We start from the raw sequence: 23,163 nt of genomic DNA, 5'->3' as shown, positions 1-23,163 counted from the left end.
TTCAACTTTAGTCTCATCTGCCTCAGAATCTTCAAACTGCGTTTTGGCAAAGTTCAGTCATGAACTCATGAACGTATTTTTTTTAATATAAAAACCTTTTTAGACATTTTTTTTTAATCATTTTGTAAAATTAGCTCCGGGACAACCCCCACCAACCCAGCCAGAGCCACCCACAAATAGTCTACAAACAAAGCATCAGGCTGTCTTTGAGTTCACATGAACAACGGTTAAGGTTACTCGTTAGGCTACAGAAGAATACCATATTTCCTCTGTCCAATTAGGCCGTTGCCTTGTCACGCCAGCGGGGTCTGTGCTAACAGGGCTTCCAGCAGGTGAATCGGTCATGCTATTATCAACATAACTACACAATCTCTTAGTACAGTGCTTCTCAAACCTGTAAAAAATGTATTAAACTCTCTTGTGTTCTTTTTGCCATGGTGGCTATATGATGTAAACTGCAGAATGGATTTCAAGGACTTCGCGTGCAGATCAACAGCCTCCAACATTTATATTTTTTCAAAAGAATATTTGAGTTAACGTACTAAAAACGAGTGGAATTTGCACCACAACACCCCCACACATTGATGCTCATGACAAGAATAGCATGTATAGCATGTATCTTTATTGAAGTGAATTTCTGTCATGCATGAATGAATTATATTTTTGTAATTTTAAATATAATAATCCACTATGACCACATTACACCAAACTGAAATTGCATGTCAAAATAACACATTGTCAATATTTTTTTTAGACCCCCGTGAAATTTCTCAAATCACGTTTTCAGGGGAGCCCTTGTATTATTAAGGGGAGCCTAGCTTACAGTATAAAAACAATAATGTCTATGGAGAGTCTCCACAAGGATAGTGAACCTATAAGAATAGTGTGTGTGTGTGTGTGTGTGTGTGTGTGTGTGTGTTTGTGTGTTTTAAATTATCCCTTTAAATATATGGGGAAACTAACCACAAACATTTTAGGTAAAAGTTTCACATTTCAAATTAAACCCATTCTTCTTTTTTTTGTATCTGTTGAAGAGGGATAGCTGCATTCCTGAAAGCTGTTGGTGACAGGGACGGTGAGAAAGAGGTCAACCGATTCTGATTTCACCTTTAATATTACCTCTATCTCTCTCTCACTGTCTGTTTCTCTGCCTCAGCTGACACTGTTGTTAGACAGTGATGGTCAATGCCCCTTTGACTTTCATTACTTGCCTGCCTTCAATCTGTTGAGAAAAGGGAAGATAACACACAGGCATGATTGCAAGTATGTGTGTGTGTGTGCTTGTGCGGATGCATGTGTGATTTCAACATTGACAGTGGTGTCTTCCTCAGTTCTGTGGAGGCATTGTTGATCTCCCAGGAGCCTTCAGGGCAGCTACAGGGTGGGAGTGATATGGGAAAAAGCGAAACCTTTAAGATGACTGACAACTGTCATCCCGTACTGGATCAACCCCTTTCCCTCCCCATCTCTCATCTCTACTGAATTTCAAAAGAAAACAAAGTCCACCTGATTATGACTTCAGCTGACCAGACATTATAGTTTGATAGGAGAAATGAAACGAGTTAAGCGCATTGTGGTTTTCTAGACTTTTACAGAGTAATTAATGCAGAGTACACTGCAAATTAGTTGGTAAAAGGCTTCAAACATGTTTTTCAATACATAAATCAAATTAAAGTAATTATCAGTTTTGCAAACATGCCATTTACCCAGAGGTATTACAGATAATGCAGAAGAACAAACACAGACCCCTGAGTGTTGTTTTTGATTACAATATTGCACTGACATCCCTTCTGTGCCATAAAAAATAAATAAATAAATAAATAAAAATTCTCACGCAGACACAGATAAAACTAGAGTCAGCGATTTTGACAGACTCATTATGCTGGCACATTTGATCTCTTTTATTCTGTGCATGTCCAGTATTGCACTTTCTTAAGACCCATCGTCTTTAATGTCCTTCTTGCTTAACTCTGAACTCTAATTCAACTTTCCTCCTCTTCTGCTTGTTGTACACTGGCAAAATGCTTTTGAACTTCACTGTAAACATTTTTATTTTTATTTTTTTTTATCTTTCAACATCCTTTTATCCAATCATTCAGATTTTATGTTTGGGTTAACACTGGTTTTCAGTTGTTTAAAACGTTTTTAGCAGCAATTTAATGCAAAAGGGGGACAGCTCAAATATTGAGACATTGTGATAATCAGGTTCTTTTTTTCAATTTTTTCAATTTTTTTTTTTTTTTTTGTAATTCAAAGTGACTCAAACTAGTCATATAGTTTGATAGAAGTGCATGATGGAAGTGCACTCAAACTTTTGGATGGCACTGTACAGTATGTGATTGTGTCTATACGCAAATGGATTATGAGCTCTAAGTCCTACTCTTCTGAGTCAGTCTTGACTAGATCAAGATTTCATACTCTATTAAATGCTATTATCCTTAAGATCACAATATGGAGCTGTTCCATCATTATGTTTGTTCAGGCCTCATATCAGAGAGAGTTTAATCTTTCACTCTTATTGTGGATGTACTCTGAGGAAGAGCGCTAAAATCACACAGTAGGCCTACTTTTATTCAAAAGCACAAGCTCACACACATACATCATACGCTAGAACACAAAAGGACATTTTCCTGATCTTCAGATGTTAAAAAGCTTAATATCATGCAACCCACTATTAAAGTTTTGACACAAATTTGTTGTTAATTATTATTTTGTTTCTGCTTTTTTGTCAGGTAATCCAGCGGAGGGAGGATGGGTCTGTGAACTTCTTCAGGGAGTGGGACTCCTACAGGGAAGGATTTGGCAAAATCACCGGAGAGTACTGGCTTGGTAAGTTGTGTATTTGTGTTTGTGTCCTAGAGAAAGAATTTGAGCGTAAACAGATTTTTTTAAATTATCAGTGTAAAAAGCTGCCAACACCTCTCGACCATAGACACCTAGACAATTACTCCCATTCCTAGGTGTTTCCAGACATCTGTGCAGTCACATGTCAGTCCACCCATCTGTCATTATAATTCAAATTGCAATGATCTGTTGTGTTTGCTACCTCATTTCAAATTCAAGAAGTAATTTCTGAATGGTGCACCCTATAGACCTTTCAGACCTGCAGAGAGTCAGACAGTCAACCGTACGTCACAGATCTGTAAAAGGTTGATTGTGCTATAATGGCAGCCTGATTGTGTATCATCCCTTAAACATATTTATTTGTTGGTCCAACCTAGAAACTGAAATTCACTGAATTAGAGCGCTAATCATCTATCTCCACATGATCTGTGGATGTGCAGCAGCAACTCTCTCCCTCTGCTTTTCTTCCACTCCATGTAGCAAGCGGGAATCAAATCAACAAGTAAGCCCAAATTGCCATGTTTACCGTTTTTGCGAGCCAAAATGGTTTTTGACAGCCAAAGCGCTATAATCATGCTCTTAACCTGCAGAGAGGTTTAAACTAGAATCATTATTGTGTGTGTTGGTCTGCGTGAGTGTTTTTGTTCCTGTGTTCGCTTAATGAGATGAGCAGTGGCTACTGGCTTGTTGTTCTCTGCTAAGATAAAGAGAGAGAGAGGATGTACAGGGAATTTAAAGGACATAACTCAAACACACACTCACACACACAATGTGTGAGGTCATAAATTGGCGCAACGGATGCAGGATGACAGATGGATGTGGCATCAGTCAGACCCATGGGGGCGTCTTGAAAATACAGTTGTTTCGAATGCTGCCACCCCACGTCTGCTGATGTGGCCACTTGCGCTCCAGGGCATACTTATACATGGAAATAGATTCTCATTGTCTTTTCAATGTTAAGCAGATTATCATCAAAGAGACATACAGTTTGCTTTATTCAAGTGTGAACTTACATAGAACTTACCCTGTTTCTCTGCACAAACTCTGTTAGCTGCATTGCAGAAGGCTGGCAGTCATTGCTGTTTTTATAGTGTCCTGTTCTGCTTACGCGCACAGGCTGAGAGAGGGACAAGAGTAGGTGTTATTATAGTGTCCATAGTGGCTGTGTATAGCTTCTCATTCTCATGGACATTGTTTACCCTTGAGATTTAGATAAAGCTTACATCGTGTTCCTTTTAACCAGTTTTCCTTTTAACCTGTTTTAACCAGTCAAATTCCCTTATGACTTTCGCTCATAATTTTTCTTCCTCATCCTTGACCCTCTGTTTCATCAAACACTTCCACTGAAGGCTCATCAGAGTTATGGTGATGGCAGAGGCTGCTCTTGTTGAATGAAATGGGGCTACTGTTGTGATATACAGTGGTTGAATTTTGAAAAATAGAGCTTCCCATCCCATTTCAGTCTAGGGCTGCAATCTTTGTCAAGTTATAAAACTGCTTGAGCTCAAAAGTACTGGTCTACCAATATTTTAGAAGCTGACTTTTGATATTGATGTACTGTTGTTTTTGCTTTTTAGTTTTTTTGGCAGCATACACTCTAGAATTGGAATTAAAAGTCTATTGCTTGTAGCATAGCAGTACCTCGATTGCACTGATTTTATGCACTGAAAAAAATCAGGAGTCATATACCTCCTTTCATTAACCTGAGTTATGTTTTCATACCATCATTAATTCAAATTACTTCAAAAGACACAATCTTTTTTTACACTTTTTTTTTTTTTTGAGCGATAAGCACAAAGCCTGGCAGCATCATACTCAACAAAGGAAAGGAGGCAAGGATTGTGAAGTCATTCAGTTCTCTTTCATCTTTGTAGTTTATCTGATATGGTCAATAGAAATGTGGGAGAGAAAGATGAAATGAAAGAGGTCATACGTCAAATCAAAGAAAAATTTGTGTTTTTCTTTATTTTTTTTTTATTTTATGGACCCAGAGAGCACAGAAAAAAAAAGAAAGAAAGTGCACATTGAGTCAAGTACTTACTTACTCAATGTACACATGCTTAAGGATTCACGCAGACATTCCATCTATGAGTCAGATAGCTTTAACATCCGTATAAGTAAAAGATAATGTACATCCAGCCGGTTGTTATCTCAGAATAAACCGTGACAGGGTGATCAGGATATGTATCAGCCTAAAGGGGTTTATTCTGAAATAACAACTGGCTGGATGTACATACATTATCCTGCATATTACACGGCTACTTGCCACATAAGTAAATAATTATACGCAAAAGATTGATTTGAATTCATTGATTTAACTTCATGACTTAACTGATGACACAACTACAATATTGCATACTTGTTGTTTCTTTTGCACTTTAATATTAAATGATAGGCTACAGCACACACCGCCACTTTTGTGTGTGCAGTTGAAGAGCATGTGCTACCAGCACAGCATTATGGCTGACAGGACAGGACAATTCATTTTTACTGATATATGGCCTGACAACATCTCATCTGATCGCAGTTCACTGATGTTCTACCAAAGCTCCCTCGTCACCCATACCTTTTCCCACTTGTTTGTCTAGCGCCTGGCACTGAGGCGAAGTTGGACTACGTATGTGAAAGGTCTGCAGTTTGATGTGGTTGTAATTAATTTTACAATCCTTAATACATTTAAAATAATTTAAAGCAATCAACGCTAAAGTACTGAAGCACAATTTTTATTCTAACCTTTTAACCCAAATTTGCTTCTCTGCTGGTGATCAGATCATTTTAAGCAGGTAAACTCCGGGAAAGTTTTCAGTCCAATGATCCAGGAAGCGAATGCGTCTCAAACAATCTGTCCAAAACTTAATATAAAGGAAGCCAAGCTGATTGGCAGAGCAGAACAGAGCTCTTTCATTGTGATTGTCTCTGAAGAGCATGAACCCTTAGATTTTGCGCTGTGTGAAGTACAGGCTGAACGGGTTGTCAACATCCCACCACTGTATTGTCAGATGAGACACAAACTACTATTTCTCAACTGGATAACCAGTCTCACTAGTGAAGTTTTGATGGATGAAGACTGAAATCAACGTAAAGATGATTACGGTGGCATACAGGAGTCGTACAGTAAGCACGTGTGACTCCGTTATAATAATGAGTGTATGAGTATTGTATTTATACACGACACAGACATTTCCGTACATTCACTTTTTTCCACACGATAATGAATGGATCTGTCTACAGTAGTAGATATATGCAGTCAGCAGGTGGTTATTATAGTTTTGTAGGTTTTATTTTATTTATTTATTTATTTATTTTGCATCTCCATGTGGTCCTGTTTGGTGTCACAACTTCTCTAAAATGTAAAAAAGCTCTTTGCTGTTGCTATATATATATGGGCTCCTTTGGTGTACTTTTGGAGTTTCTAAGTGTCCTTTTTTGGAAAGACATCTAAATTTATCTTGAAAAAAGCTTACAGAAAAAATGGATTTTTTTTTTTTTTTAAATCACCCTTCAATCTTTTGGTTTACTTTCCTGGTTATAGAAAATGATGACAAAATAAACATTTGAAACAGGATAAATGGTCTATGCTTAATTTCATGATACAAAATAAAAACAAAAACATTTAATCGATTAAACAGCCCTGATATATATACACACAATTAATTTCACAGTTAAAATAATTTTGGATTACTGATGTTTTTTAAACGCCAGAAAAAAGATGCCCAGCCCAGCTGATTATCCTCACAGTGTCAAACCATGTGTAACTGTGTGTACCCCCAGACATGTCTGGGAAATTGCAAGTGCTTTGGTGGAAGAGGAAGTAACATCTCACAGCAAGAACAGTCAAATCTGTTTCAGTCCATGAGGAAGTTGACATTTTTGAGTGAACTGTTTCTTTTAAGCAGGCCAGAAGTCTGAATGTCAGATGGTCTATAAATGTTCTTTGGACAGGGCCAGTGATGGCAAACTATGGTAATCTCTACTAAACTATAGCTCCAGCAGCTTTGTGCTGCAGTGTGTAGGTGGTTCAGAGTGTGTGAGTTAGTTTTGTGTGGCGACTATAGCCAACAGCCCCCACTGGGAAAACAGCTTAGAGGGATAGTTTACCAAACACTACAGTTCAGCAGAAATGTGGAATCCAATATGGTTTAAACTACACAAAGTTATAGCAGTCTGAATCTGGGAATTTCAAAGGTTTTGATGCCATTAATTCACAGATTCATTGCAAAATGTAACCATCACAAACTTACAGTTTATAATTTGTGTGTTTTTTGACTTGCCAGTTTACACATTCAAATAATTTCAAACCATTCCAGTGCAAGAAGAGGCACAAGAGAACTCAATTCAGTACTTGTGTGCTTTTTCCTTTGCACAATTCTGCACACACCCAAAGTGTGCACACACACGGATGCTCTCCTCTTTTCCATCTCCTTGTGTTTGAACATACATAAACACATAAAATTATGTCAAAATACCTGTCCCAATAATCATTCTCGTAAATGCAGTAGGTAATGTCTTAAGTGAACATAAACAGCTGAGAAAAAAAAAAATTTTATTTAATACGTGCATCAGGTCTTAAAGGACCACAGTCTATAAATACCTGTTGCTGCCTGTGTCATTAATATTAATCAAACAACAAAACACTTTAACAAAGATTAATCTATATTTATTTTCTATTTAACTGGCTGTTCAATTACCTTTAATCATGTTTGAAGTTTCTTAGTTAAGTTAGTAGTTTTTGCTGTGGTATTGAAGTACTTAAAGTGTGTTTTAAGTAATAAATTGAAAGCAAAGTTACATTGATATGCTTTTTCTTTTTCTTTTTTTACTTGCTGATCTGAAAATGATCAGATCAGTGACTCAAAAACGGCACAATAATCCTAGCCATATGTTTTGTGATCTGTTGAACCACTAATATTATATATACAGAATTGTGAAGACCAAAACAAGAATAAACTTGCAACACTGCTTAGTGCACAGTTAAGGCAGGCTCTGTCATTGATAACATTTTCTAGTTACATTGTCTTATTCACTCCAAATCTGATTTATTAATAATAATAATAAAAACTGTGTTAAACTGAACCTGTTGTCACTGGGAGCTCATCCATACTTCACATGGAAGATAGGACAGATGAGATAAGAGATCATTATCGTTTCCTATTTAGACACATTCACTTCCTTGTTTCTGTTTCATTCTGTGTTCTCCTTCTGTCTCTATCAAAAGTCTCTCTTGTATATCTTTCCTTCTTTCTGGTTGTAAATCCTCATACTCCCCAATCAATTACAGCACTATGAATTATGGCTCCCTAACAAAGAGCATCCATTTTCTGTGTGGAGTCATGAGTGCCCCTCCATAATTCTTTCTCACACAGACACACACAAACCCAAGCATGACAACGAGTGCGCTTCCCATAATACACCAACTCATGCTGACTATGGGTGTCGTTGGAGTTTAATATTGCCAAGAAATACGATACACATAAAAAGTAAGATGAGAACGAAGGGAAGAGAGGGAGGATGTTGAGATGATAGATGTCTTGAGTGAGTAAGTGAGTGAGTGAGTGCTATAATATCAGTCCAGTGCCATAAGAGGTGAATGTGAGCTCAAGCATACATGTGTTGTGCTTGTAAGTACCTCACTGAGACCCCAGAGTTCTCAAAAGATTTATCTTAATCTAGTCGACCCAAGCTCTGTGGACGCACAGATGACATTTCATTTGTAGTTACTTGTATGTAATCTCTGTCCATTTTAAACCCTTTTTTCCTCTCACATCCCCAAACCCTTCTCCTTCTACCGCTCTCTCTCTCTCTTCCTCTCTCTCTTTCCTTTATAGCCTCCATTAGTGTACAAATAATCTCTGTTATTAATCTTTTTGTTTTGCTCTTTGATCACTCTCAGTAGAAATCAGCACATTTTTTACATGTTTTTAGCTCTGATTCTGGGAGAAAATCAGCACAATTCTTCAGAAAATATAAAAAAAAATGTATAAATATAATTTTATTTATTTAATGCATTTAAAAATATATTAGATGGAGATTACAGTACTACAATCTAGCAGTAGCTGAAAGCATTATTATATTAGTGTGAATGCTATTTAAACAACATGAGAGATGGACAAAATACATCTGAAGCTGGCCTACGTTTTTTTGTTTATTTGTTTGTTTGTGGCATGTTATAGAGTTGTTTTGGACACTTACCATACTAACTAAAGACCAGCTATGCCTCATTGGGAGACCATCTTATACCAGCTTATAGAGACAGTTCACTCAAAAATGTACTTACACTCATGTAGGTGCAAATCTGTATGACTTTGTCTTCTGTGGAAAACAAAAGAAGACATTCTGATATATATATATATATATATATATATATATATATATATATATATATATATATATATATATATATATATATATATATATATATGGAATTATATACATAACAAAAAAGTGTGAAACAACTGAAAATATGTCATATTCTAGGTTCTTCAAAGTAGCTACCTCTTGCTTTGGTTACTGCTTTGCACACTCTTGGCTTTCTCTTGATGAGCTTCAAGAGGTAGTCACCTGAAATGGTCTTCCAACAGTCTTGAAGGAGTTCCCCGAGAGATGCTTAGCACTTGCTGGCATATATATATATATATATATATATATATATATATATATATATATATATATATATATATATATATATATATATATATATATATATATTATATATATATATATAATATATATATATATATGTGTGTGTGTGTGTGTGTGTGTGTGTGTGTGTGTGTGCGTGTGTGTGTACTGAGAAAGAAGAACAGCCATCATGCTATGATTTTTATAATTAAAGAAAAAAAATCATAAAACTAGACTAGTAGTATAGTAGACTATGATAAAATGTTTTGTCTGTTCTCTGTTGTCATCTTTTGATTTGCTCTTGAGGTTTTCATCATGGCAACTTCTTGAAACCACATTTTCAAGCAAAGTAAACATGTCTTTAGTTGGTGCAGCTGATTGCTAACGGACCAGGGGGGTTAACGCAATCGCGTTCCCGGGTGGTTCCTCCTTTGTCCGTTCGCCGCGGGGCCCCCTCAAAGCAATCGCTCCCTACCCTGCACTGGGTGCATCAGCAAAGGATGGCCCTGCATAAAAGCACATCTTGTTCAATTGCTAATCAGAAAAAAAGGATAATTCCCTCAGTTGTTTTGAATAATGACTACTAAAGGTACATCGGAAATGTTTGGAAAGACAGATTGTGTCTCAAATGGAACTCGTCTCTGACTCTGGTTAGATACTCTGGTTTTGCGTACAGCTCTGCTGATGAGTCATTTCTCTAGCTCTGCTCTCTGCTTTTGAACATCTTCACACTTGTGACATGTACTATGTGTCAGGAAGTGAGCTAGAGACTATATAGCTGCTTTTTCCCCTCAGGTGTCACTTTTTCTGAACTGCTCTTCAAACTTAGGTTTTCCTTCTGTAACTAGATTCTAGAACACAGTGAAAATAGGTGATGAAACCTCATCCACACTAATCCAAAGCTCACTGGTGTAGCTCAGGGTATCCAACCCAATGTTTTCATATAGTTTTGCTCCTTAGGACACATAAGAAGCTACATTATTGATTGAGGCCAACAACAACAACATAACTTCATTACAGAACAGTGGATTTTACATGCTCCACAGCTATTGAAATGTTTTTTTATTTTTTTATTTTTTTACTATATATCTTTCATGACAACTCTATGAAATTTTTATCATGGAAATGTACATCAGTGGCGCCTGTAGGTAAATGGCTGTGCGCACTGTGCATACCACGAGTGCTCAGACTGACCTGAGATTTGCCCCGCAAATATTTCAGCAGTTATTATAGGCCTATGTGTCCCGTACTTCTGTCGACTGAACCAGCAATGTCATTAATTATGAATTTATCTGTCTTTTGCATGCCAAAGTCAATTTCTGAACATAAATATTACGCTAAATAGAAGCAGAAAATCGTGCTGTACACATTTTCATGAGATCAGGTTAGCCTACAACAATTAATTTGTTGGCTATTTTACAAATGGGAATACAACAAAATGATGACAATGTTTACATTCAACAGAGGTGGGTAGAGTACCCAAAAACTTTACTCAAGTAAAAGTAAAAGTAATTCTAGAAATATTTACTCAAGTAAAAGATATAGGTGTCATGCCATAACATATTTTTAATACGACTGACTTTATATTAAATGTGAATTTAACATTGAAAGTTAATGTGATATAAATATTGCTACTAATCTTTCATTGTTCAGAAAGAGAGCAAATAACATTTACATTATTAAAGATCATTTTCACTGACAGTCTAGATTTCAATCACTCTCAGTGAGCGAGTGAAGGAAGCACTGCATTTCAGCGATGACTCATCGGAACACCTCTGATTGGCCATTGCATTCAAAAGCTCAACAGCATCGTGTGTGATTGGTTAATGCGCAGCGCTGTAAGAACACAGATCTGAATTTAGCAGCGGATGATATGACTTGCTGAACGTACTCGCACCGGTGTGATTGTATTAAAATTAATAAAATCTTAAACGGCTATTTTTTGTCTTTTGGAAGCTGCATTCAATTTGACTCCCCTCTGTTGTACACACACGTACAACAAACTAATGTCACAGTGGTACCCTGTAATCAAATGTTGCCCATAGAAAAGTAGTCGGCGCGTTTGGAATAAACTGAAGCATTTATAACATTTATTGCATTAAGATAAAGTAACGAGAGGGGCGTCGCCCACAGTAACGAAGTAAAAGTACAGATTTTTCCCAAAAAATGTACTCAAGTAAGAGTATAAAGTACCCATCTTTAAATATACTCTGAAAAGGATTAGTTACCCCGAAAAATTACTCAAGTAAATGTAACGAAGTAAATGTAACTCATTACTACCCACCTCTGACATTCAAGCTACCTGTAAAATTTATAGTGAAAAGTACCCTACTTTAAAAGCGTCTGGAATGCAATAAAGTATTTTTTTTAGCTATTTTTAAAGCATTTGCTACATGGATAAAAAAAAAAAAAAGGCTAATAAAGGTACGATAGAGAGTATTGACTGTGTTAAGCCGCAATACCAGTTGCATCACTTGCCCACCACGGCACCAACCCCCACCACGATTTAGATTTTTTGTAGTAATAAAAATAATTTTGCTCATCTAAACAAATCTTTCATTTATCTAAAGTTGTTTTGGAGGGTTTTTTTTTTTTAAACATTGGTTTCTTATTTAATTGGATCCACATTGTTTGCTGATTTTTACTTTATTTACAATTTGTGTCTATTTATTTTATGCCGTGCCTCCAAGCTTTCGAACTCATTTTTGCTAATAAATGTTCAACGTTTCTTATTTTTTTTATTATATGTATTATACATGTTTACTCATTTCCAGTTTTGTATGCCTATTTAAACTTCACAAAAGTTATTTGCTATTTTATATTAGGCATAGCCTGCCCTATAGCATGGTGTATTTTTATTTGTTTTGTTAATAAAAGTTCTATGTAAGTGAGGTTGACATTGTATCTTGTTGTTGCATTCAAGCAATTGACGCCGAACTGACGCTAATTCAAATGTGAAAGTAAAATGCGCACAGCACTTTTAAGCCACATAAAAGTGAAGGAAAGCGAAAAAAGAGGGACCCCCCCCCCCACACACACACACTGTCAACACGCACTGTGGACCCATCCAGAGGCGCATTTTCTACCAACCCACTCTTTAAAATATTGCGCCATTGACTTAAGACTTTAGACCAGGTTTGAGTTGGTCTATGGTGCAGTCTATTTTTAGCTCCTTAAAATAGCAATGCGCCTGAACACACCTCTTTTTTAGACACAAATGGGTTCAAATGAATTTGCTAATGAAATGACGTGGCGCTGGATGGGAAAATGCGAACACCGCCGGACTGAACTAGCAAACACACTTGCGCTGCGCCTTGCGTTGCATTGTGCTAGGTGTATGATAGGGCCCCATGTCCTGCAGAGTGTGCTTCAGCTTCCACTCTCCACACAAAGGCTTGGTTATCCATCTAATAGCAAATGTTTAAACTAACATTGTGATATGCTTACATTGTTGTATATCTGTAGATTTTATTTCAAGCAAGTCATGATGATTTGACAAGGCTAATTTGATCAAAATATAGGCTATGATCAACTCACTGTCTGCAGCTGGCCGCTTGGTCCTTACTTACTCAGACATGCTGCAGTGAGCATGTAAGAAGGACTGCTGTTGTGCATATAACATTAAATAACCCCCATGTATACCATGTATAGCATTCATAAAAATCACCCCATAGCAGATCTACACAGGTGGAGCTGGGGAAGGTAAAGGGTTTCTGATACATGCTGCAACTGTTAAAGCAAGCTCAATTATTTGAATGTTAAGCAGCAAGCTCATTGTCTGCTAAAACTAAAAGAACCAGTCAGCTGTGTCATGTGAATAATGATGTTGTTATGTCAGATTGTGTTACAACCTGTGTTATAATTTTGTGTATACATGTGTGTGTGTGTGTGTGTGTGTGTGTGTGTGTGTGTGTGTGTGTGTGTGTGTGTGTGTGTGTGTGTGTGTGTGTGTTGCTCATAGCAAAATATAATAATAATAATAATAATAACTTAAACAACTCAGAACTGTTACTTATTAATTGACTTACATATTATAAATGCTACAATTACAAATTGAAGTAAATTAAGTTATGGTGATTATTTTGATTAAGGTTTTACATTACCCATAATTAATACAGACATTTGCCACCATTTTATTTTATTTTTAGATTGTATATTATTTATTCTACAAACCAGAATATTGCATTATTCTGGTTTTAGAAATCAGGTTAAAATTGTCACTGGAAACATAACAACAGGTTAACATTTATCTTGCATTTTCAAAAGCTCTTTACAGTGGTCACCAGGAAAAAATAAAATAAAACAGAGAGAACGATACTTTTTGGCGATTTGTGAATGTGCTTGTAGGTTCTTTAACACAAACTTTGAATCTTGTCAAAATGTTGGTGTTTTTTGTGTGTGTGTCCTATTCGGTTATGTGTGTGTAGCCAATATGTGTGAGCTCACACAAATTACGTTCCCCCCCCGAGCTTCTCCCTTTGAAGTCTGTGGGAGATCCTTTCTGTTCTTCTCTCGTCTTGATGGAAAAGAGAGAACAGACAGGTGTTCAAAGACACCCCTCCACTTTCTGGCCTCTACGCTGCCCTCCATCTCTCCATCGCACTATTTATGCCTCCAGTTCATTCTTCTTCACCAAACGCACACTTCATGTTGCTTCCTGTGAATTCTTTTTCCCCTACCGCTTATTTCTTTCCTTTTCTTTTGCATGGAATCACATAGAGAGAAAAGCATTATAAATATTTTAACTTGCAGAGATGTCACTGAAAGAGGACAGAAAGAGAAAAAGATAGAGTGAAATGATTCGAGTGATGTTTCTGTTTCCTGGAGTAAAACTATAAGAATGTGGAAAAATGGCTTGAGGGTTATTTATAACTGCTCAATCCATTCCCCTTGCACATTTTCAAATCTAAGCAAATAAATCATTAATATTTGAACCTTTTACCATGGCAAAAAGAGAAGTATAGCTGTGCACAGTCTTATGAATTGTTAATGAGCCAGACTATCGTTTCACGCAAATCAGGTGCAAATTGCAGACATTAACATATTAATTAGAATCCAGATGTTGTCTTTTGTCTGTTTAGCTGGCACCATTTATAGCACCATTATTTAAATAACTAACAATTCAACGTGTTTATTACGCACATCTAGAATAAATGTTTTATGTTTCCTGTTTTAGTATGATATCTGTATTCGTTGAGAGTGTGTTTGTGTGTGTATAGTAACCTAAAGAAGCTTTGAAATGTTATGTATTGCTCTGACCCAATTTTTCGCAGCATAATTGCAAGAATATGGTATTTATCTCAGGTGTGCTGTGTGACTGCCGGTGCCCGTAGGCTTTTTATTATGCTGCTCTCTTAAATTTGTGCTCAACACACAATCCGCTTTCTGCCTCAATATATCAGTGTCTATTTATTTATGTTTACTGTTAAATGGGAACTGCCCAGGCTTCACGGGTGTTGACTGCCCATATCACAATAAAAGGGCATCTGGCAAAAGGCACAGAACGTGTGCTTTAGAAGAGCAAGTTATGGTGTACATTCACTCTCTCTTGCTAACTGAGCAATCAGTATAATTCAAGTCAAAAAGCAGCTCAGCTCTTACGTTTGAAATGTCTTCACGATAATGTTTAATTGATAATTCAGGCACACCTCAGTTTTATGCGCACAGACTTGCCTGTTTGGCCCCTTCTTTGGTAGAAAAGCAAGAATAGCGTTAAAATACTCCCAATTTGTAATTATTGCAAACGAGCCTCAGGGGAAGACTCAAGGGTTTTAATTAAGGCTGAATTAGAGTTATGTAAATTTCATGTGAAGTAGCAGGTTTTTCCTCTTTGCAAAAATAAATCGTTTTATTTATTTCTTAAATGAAGCAAAGACAGACTCTGTTTTGTATGCACTGATGGAAAGCTGCTGTTTCCCACCTCCGGTTTTCCTTGTCTACACAATCATGTTTGTAGTCACACTGTGCCCTACACACGTCAGATTAATTTTGATAATTTTACTCTGTGTTTATATGTAAATATTGTGCTGCAATACTTTTCCTATCAGGTGTTTGTGGGACTAGTGCTGGAAATGTGATGCAAAAAGAGTCTCCCCTAAGACGTGGTTGTTTTAAATGCAGCTTTAATGCATAGTAGCCATGTATGAATTTTTTAAGTATGCATTTGCTCTGCATAATAAAAGGTGTTTGAGCATTTCAATGTTTTATTGCATTGCTTTATATGCAAGCCACAGAACGCAGACTCGGTTTTTCTGTGGTGTTTAATGCTCATGCTGCATTATGTATTTGAGTTCTTTGTTGATGAAAATGAATCTCCAAGATTAAGCCACGCAGGTGTAAGTGTGTATAGAAGAGTCAATATTTTTGTAATGTTTATAGAGAGGACAGTGGATCCATATAAAAATATGGATGCTAAATGTTTTGACTAGTAATTGTATTACATGTTTAACAAATGAGTGCATTGAAAAGATCTGAAGTGAAACAAAATGTACAGACATCTCATTAAAATAGGAGAGCAGAAAGAGTAATGACAAACAGAATCATCAAGTTCATTTTCAGAAATAAAGCAAAGCTAATAGAGCCTTTCATTTGAATAGGTTCATGTGATGATCATTGTAATTGTATTAAAATTATTATTTTAATATATTCATTAAATTGTTGTAATGGATAAACAAGAACAGTACTCTGATTATTTGCAGTTTGCTTACTAAATGATTAATATATATTTGTAAACGGTTGTAGTCATTTTATGTTTCAAAAAAATGAACTAAGGTATTAAAATTGGCAATTTAACCATGATTATACTTAATAGTACTTAAAATTATTAAACAAATATTATTTTTTAAAACTAATATATATATATATATATATATATATATATATATATATATATATATATATATATATATATATATATATATATATATATATATATAAAAAAAATGTTTTATGTGATTCACAGCCCTAATTCATATTTTACACTCATAATCAAATTGCCAATTAAAAATAAATTCTCTTTTTTTTTCATCAGGGTTGAAACAAATCCATGCTCTGTCTATCCAAGCAAACTACGAGCTGCGCATAGATCTTGAAGATTTCGAGAACAGCACAGCTTTTGCACAGTATGGTGTGTTTGGAGTTGGGCTATTCTCTGTTGATCCTGAAGATGACGGTTACCCCCTCACCATTGCTGATTACTCCGGCACTGCAGGTACACACACATATTTACATATTTACAGACCCTGGGTCAAAATCTTCATTATTGTGTAACTAGTATGCCTTATTTAAATCACACTCTTAATGCAAATCATTTCGCAAGATCAAATCTTTGTCAAAAATAAGTGTTTGTTCATTCAGATAATTGGTCAGTTTCGGTGCTTGATGGCATAGATGGAATAATTATGGCACTCGATACACTCTTCAGTCACTTCTTAGGTGCAAACAAACCTTAATTCATGCTTCCTCTGCAAATCTGGCTGAATTTAGTCATTTCCTAGTGCTTCAGACTGTATCTGTATCTGTATCTTTTTGGGTGTCAATATAAAGAACCAACTAATTTGTGCGTGAATCAGGCTACACTGGTCACACTGTATGTTAAAGATTCACTAAAAAAACACACTCATAAAAATCATTTGTTCATGAAGCAGATCAAACTGGTAACACTGAATGTTGTTTTTGCATGCTGTCTGAAAGTGACCATAGAATAGTACAGGGGTTCTCAACTCTGGCCCTCGAGGTCCACTTTCCTGCAGAGTTTAGCTCCAACCTTAATCAAACTCACCTGAACAAGCTAATTAAGGGGTTCAGAAACTACTACAAAGCTACTGGCAGGTTTGTTTCATTAGGGTTGGAGCTAAACTGGTGGGACGCTTAGACCTCGAGGGCCAGAGTTGACAACCCCTGCAATTGTAAGATGTTTCTAGCCATTATAATTCATTCTATCATCCTTTTCTTTTTATTGCATCACATTCAAACCCATTCACATCTCAAATTATTTTTAATGCAGCCACTGAGAAAAAGATCTTGGAATTTTAACAAGCATTATCAGGATTACTCAGAAATTTGATATTATCACCCAGTCTCACAAATTCACACACACATCCAGAAGACAAAATGCCTCCCAGTCGATTACTGCCACTGACAAATGTCAGGAACAGACACAAACTGAATTAGAAAGCTCCTCAGATGTTTCCTGTAAGAAATAAGTGAGCAGCGAGATAAACAGAAATGGAAAGAGCATTCTGAGTTTGAACTCGAGGGCAGGTGCAGATGAAAATACAGCATGAAGAGAGCGTGAAGAAGAGAGGTGAGAGATCTCCTGTCTGTACAGCAGGTATATTCAGGCTTGAATTGGATCGTGTCTGTAGTGCTGGTGTCAGGTGAGCAGGTGGTCTCTACTGGGCAGCGTCGTCTTGCCCTTGAGCTGCTGGGTTTCTTGTTTGCTGCCTGACAGGTCTCCCCTAATCACAGTGCTGAGAGTATTATTGTGATCATTTGCATTGAATTTTTGACAGGAGGTTGTGTTCTGGGCCGGCCTGGCGGGGCCTAATACGTCTCAAAATACAGACAGCGTCAAGGTGACTCTTTATTCACACTGGAATGTGAGCACAAATAAGCCCATATTTTTTGTGCATATATGGTGTTTTATGCTGGTTACACATTTAAACCAAGCATTTTTTGGAGAGTCACACGTGATATTACCACATCCCCTGAGGGCTTTCTGTGATGATAATGTCCCCTTGACAAATGAAAAGTGATTCCCAAGAGCATGTGACTGAATAAGAGAGTTTCCAAGGACAAGTAACACTCTTAATATAGAAATGTCAATGGCAGCAATACAAGTATTTTTCGTGGGCTCCATGCGACCCTAGTGTGACTAATGGCTTATTCCCATAGCTGCGGACAAAATCTGTCAAGCTTGAATGACGCATTTCCGCAAGGATATTGAGCATCAGTCTGGGATCCGTTTCTCTGCGTATTGTCTTTGACGTTATTGAGTAAAACTGACTGCGGATCAGAAGATTGGAGATCTTCAAGGTCACAGGCTGTTAGAGACATTTACCTCTATTGTACTCATCCTATAGTGCACCACCTTTGTCTTTGTGTCTCTTTCCATCTCTATGGAACACTTTATTCCAGCTCTTGTTTGGAAAATATTCTCTGTTCGTATTGAGCTGACAGGAACAGTTTATAGGGCAACAGACACATCACCACCTGCCCTCCTGCCAAAAAAAAAATCCATTGAAGTGGACAGCAGACAGGATGACTCTCCAAATTCCCTTTACAGCCACAGAATGGGGAAGGATTGTTTCTGTTGGCCAACAACACCTGACGATACAAGGCACCTCTTGAGGGAAAAAGACTTGTTGTTGACCCACAAGTAGACCCTTTTAATACTCTTGCCCCACAGTCTCTTACTCTTTAGGTTTAGCGTTAAAAGAATTTGGGATTTTCAAATACTTGCCTAATAGAATGGCTGATGCAAAAAATAAGCTACAATATGAGATTCTCATCATTGTTGCCTTAAGCTCTCTCTCGAAACTGTGAAAAGCACTACTGAAATTAATTTAAAACATTTTTTACAAAAAAAAAAGTAATTATTTATATTATTCAGCAAGGACTCACTAAGTGCTCACGAAAACATGAAGTATTACAGACCTCTTTCGAATGGTATGCCTTTACAATGTCAAGCTTGTTGTTGGTATAAATGGGTCTTTATACATGGAAATATCTACAGTAGCTGCATTTATATTCATGTAGAGCTTGTGTGCTGTGTCCTCTTCAGTGTCATCAGCTAATAGTTGTATTTTATACAATAACAGTGTATGTGTTTTTACCAAGCTGAGACCACTTTTAGGAAAATCTCTTTAAGTGCAAACAGCATAATTTAACACATTTCAACTAATTATGAAGTAACACCTATAAATATTTGTTTGTGCATGAGTTCATTAAAGAGGATTATCAAAAACTATCAGTTATCAATGATGAGCCTGATAAACGATTCAAAGCAGAGTGAGTCTTCCCTACTTTTTTAAGCGTTTCAAATAGTTGAAGTCTTGAAAGATGGAAGTGTGAGGGAAAGAGACAGGAACAAAGCATGAGGTAGCCTATAGCTATATATGCATAAATCACAGCCAAATTAGATAAACTGCTGAAAATGTTTTCATCTGGGCCACAGAGATGAGAAAGGTTTGCTTGTGTATGCTAACTTGTCTCATGCATTCCTGGGCATCTAGAATTGTTTGTGTGAAATGGCTTTCTCAGCATGATTTGTAGAATCACACAAATCAGCTCTTGCAACTTAAATATACATTAATATTCATGATAAAAACATTAATATTGTGGAATATTACTGCAATTTAAAGTAACAGTTTTTGTTTTAATGTGCTTTAAAATATAATGTATTCCTCTGAAGGAATAGCTGAATTTGCTTATTTATTATTATTATTATTATTATTAACAATATTGAAAACATTGCTGCTTAAATTTGAGTGGAAATCATGATAATTTTTCAGGATTCTTTTATGAACAGAAAGTTCTGAAAAGAACTGTGTGTGTGTGTGTATATATATATATATATATATATATATATATATATATATATATATATATATATATATATATATATATATATATATAAATATATATAAATATAAATCTTTCATAACATTTTTAATGTTTTTACTGTCACTTTTGTGTTTTTTTTATTAAAGCGTTCTTGTTGGAAAAAAGTGCTTTAAATTTTCTTTAAAAAAAAAACGTCTTAATGACCCCAAATTTCTCCCTTATGTTTTTTTATGTTCACATTTATGCAGGAGATTCGTTGCTTAAGCACAATGGAATGAAGTTCACAACAAAAGACAGAGACAACGATCATTCGGAGAACAACTGTGCTTCATTCTATCACGGAGCCTGGTGGTACCGAAACTGCCACACCTCCAACCTTAATGGCCAGTACTTGCGCGGACAGCACACCTCTTACGCCGACGGGATCGAGTGGTCATCCTGGACCGGGTGGCAGTACTCGCTAAAATTCACAGAAATGAAAATTCGGCCAACACGTGAAGAGCGAGAAAGCAAGTAACTGCACAAAAAAAAAAAAATTAATGTAAGGGAAGGTTAAAAAAATAAAAAAAGTTAAATATGGGACTTACGAGACAGTGGTTGTTTCTGATCTGAGAAAAAAAAGTCACACTGTTGTGTGGCCGTGCTGTGAGTCTTACCCTCCATGTGATAATCTCTTCATCATCAGGCCTTAAAGTTTTTTAACATCCAGCTGTCGGCTCTCAGCTCACCCCTGCACTGACTCGACCACTGTCAGTCATACTTCAGTTCTGACAAAAATGACACTGAATCAAGAATCCTATTATCTTGCCATTAATTAGGGAATTAATTAATGGAGGACTATATACGACAATGAAATGTTAGAATGGTTCCTTCTGTCAGCAAAGCTCCTTTTTTCTCCCTCATATTGTTTAACACACAATTCATACGCCAAACACACATGCCAAGTCCAGATCTCTTCTAAGTCTTCATGTTTGGAGAAGAAGGGTACTTCAAAAGAAGAAAGTGTGGAAAATGGGAGGGAAATGAGATCAAGAGAGAGAGATAGAGAAAGGCGTTCTAGGAGGAGAGCAGTGCAAAGGTTTCTGTGGGAGTTTGTCTCTCATCTGTCTGACAGGCCATTAGTGAGCATATTGGCCACTTTGTCTGATCGCCATTGCCAAGTGATCATCAGGCAGGCTCTTCATCTCGCACATACGCAGATGGAGGCTGTTTATGCATGTGCGTGAGCGAGATAAAAGGGAAATGTGATATTGTCTCGTCTCCTTCCCGAGCGTATGTTTCTGACTCGGCACTAGTTTGAGTGTTCTCGAGGAATCTCTTTATCAGCCCGAAAATCTTGCTGGAGTGTGTTTACTTAGCGCTCATTCACTCGTCATTCGTTGATGCATGGCTTCAGACAACGAGCCGCCCTGCCCTACTCTAACGTGTATATCAGCTCATTCACTGCCATCTCTTTCTAGCTCATTTTCCAAAGGTCATACATCTCGAACGTGAATATTGTGCTTCTTTCACCTTTTGTTCGAGCTGCTCCCTTCATCTTTTGCCATTTTTTCCCTTCTGTCTTCTTCTCATTTGTTCTCCCTTCACTCTACCTTCACACATTTGGCTTGTTTTCTTTGGTCCCCCGTGGAAGTGGAAAAGGTCAACATGTCATTTAGTACAATTACACTGCTCAATGTTCTCTCTTCTGCTCTTTTCTGACTTTTTCCTTTTCTCCCACTTCTGTTTCATTTCATTTCATCTCTCTCTCAGCTTAATTATGTTCTTTTTTAAAATCTCCATTATGGTAATGACGACGATTTATTTGTACTTTGCTTAAATATTGTAATTTTGAATTCAAAAAGGAGAGATTTATATATTTGACATGATTAACACACTAACAAAACTTTTGTTCCATCAATTGTTTGTTTGTTTATGTGTAAAGACAAGCAGCTTTCATGCTGACTTGTGAATGAACTTGTGCAAGTAGAAGTTGTTTTACTTCATAAATGTTCCAAGAGCTTTAAGATATGTGTAGATTTCTTGTACAGTGTGTATGTCTTAGAGACTTCTAGCGCATGTGAAATATTTCCGTACAGGAAATTGACAAAAGCACACTAATGAAGCAATGTATGAAAGAAAAGATCCTCAATATGTCCTGATAATGCCTGTTGTTACGTGACTGGTCTGGAATGGATCTGTTGTGTGGGACTGAAGTCTCTGGAATGGACTCTTGTTTTTAAATGTTAAAGTCTGGTAGGAGTGGAGTTCAAATCAATTAAATGTACACCAACAAATAATGAGCACATTACTTGAGAAAATGTGTGAAGAGGACTGTAAAAGCAGCACTATAGGATGCTGTCAAGACTTTTAAATGGACACAAATGAGTGCTCATGCTTGTCCCTGGAATCCCCTGTAAGTTTGTACCACTTTCACTACAAAGTTACCTCTGTCGTTCTGTCTTTGTTGTGTATTTTCCCTTGTACTTATTTTTCTTGTTCTCTCAACTCTGATTTCCCCCCCTCCTTTCATTCTGTGGAATTACATCGCAATCAGCCTCTTTTCTGCCACCATTTGCTTCAAAGTTAACCATGCTGCCTGTTCAGCTGTCAATAACGTTTCTCCAGCGTGTTGCCATGGTAATGATCCCCTGGACCATAACTAACAGGCTGAACAAAGAATGAAGGAAAGAGATGTTAAATGATGTAACAATGTCATGAAACCGGGTCAAGAAAGGACAAAAAGAAACCAAGACTGCACATTATAATTGGAGAGATAAAATTTGAAATAATTTGTAATTAAGGGTCTCTGTGAGAATGGGTGTGGGTGTGTGTGTGTGTGTGTGTGTGTGTGTGTGTGTGTGTGACTGAATGAAACAGAAAATATACTTGTAAAGAAAAATAGTAAATTGTTATTTCTGTGTATGATATTTGCTCTTCATATTGTGCATATATTTAAAAAAATCAATAAATAACATTAATAAATTGATTTCTGCAATTGCACTGCATGGATTTTAAGATCGATCTCCTGTGCATCTTTTCTTTGCATCCGTACACACACATCTTTATTTTCAACAGGAAATCTTTCCATCACCCTCTCCAGTTATTTTTAATACTTACAGGGCATTTGCTCTCTACACATTACACTTTTCACAC

General features: G+C 36.6%; 1 protein-coding gene across 1 annotated transcript in view; it reads left to right on the top strand.

The window, feature by feature from the left end:
* The window catches only part of LOC113075936 (fibrinogen C domain-containing protein 1-like), a 73,924-nt gene extending 51,065 nt beyond the window's left edge, over positions 1 to 22,859 (top strand). Inside the window, exons 5-7 of the mRNA XM_026248590.1 lie at positions 2,733 to 2,829; positions 16,493 to 16,672; positions 20,277 to 22,859. Of these exons, the coding sequence (XP_026104375.1) occupies positions 2,733 to 2,829; positions 16,493 to 16,672; positions 20,277 to 20,545 (546 nt within the window). The 3' untranslated portion in view covers positions 20,546 to 22,859. The remainder of the gene's footprint in view (positions 1 to 2,732; positions 2,830 to 16,492; positions 16,673 to 20,276) is intronic.
* Positions 22,860 to 23,163: the final 304 nt, after the last annotated feature.

This window comes from Carassius auratus, chromosome 5 (assembly GCF_003368295.1).
Source record: "Carassius auratus strain Wakin chromosome 5, ASM336829v1, whole genome shotgun sequence".
NCBI classification, from domain to species: Eukaryota; Metazoa; Chordata; class Actinopteri; order Cypriniformes; family Cyprinidae; genus Carassius; species Carassius auratus.
This window is presented reverse-complemented; position numbering and strand designations above follow the sequence as displayed.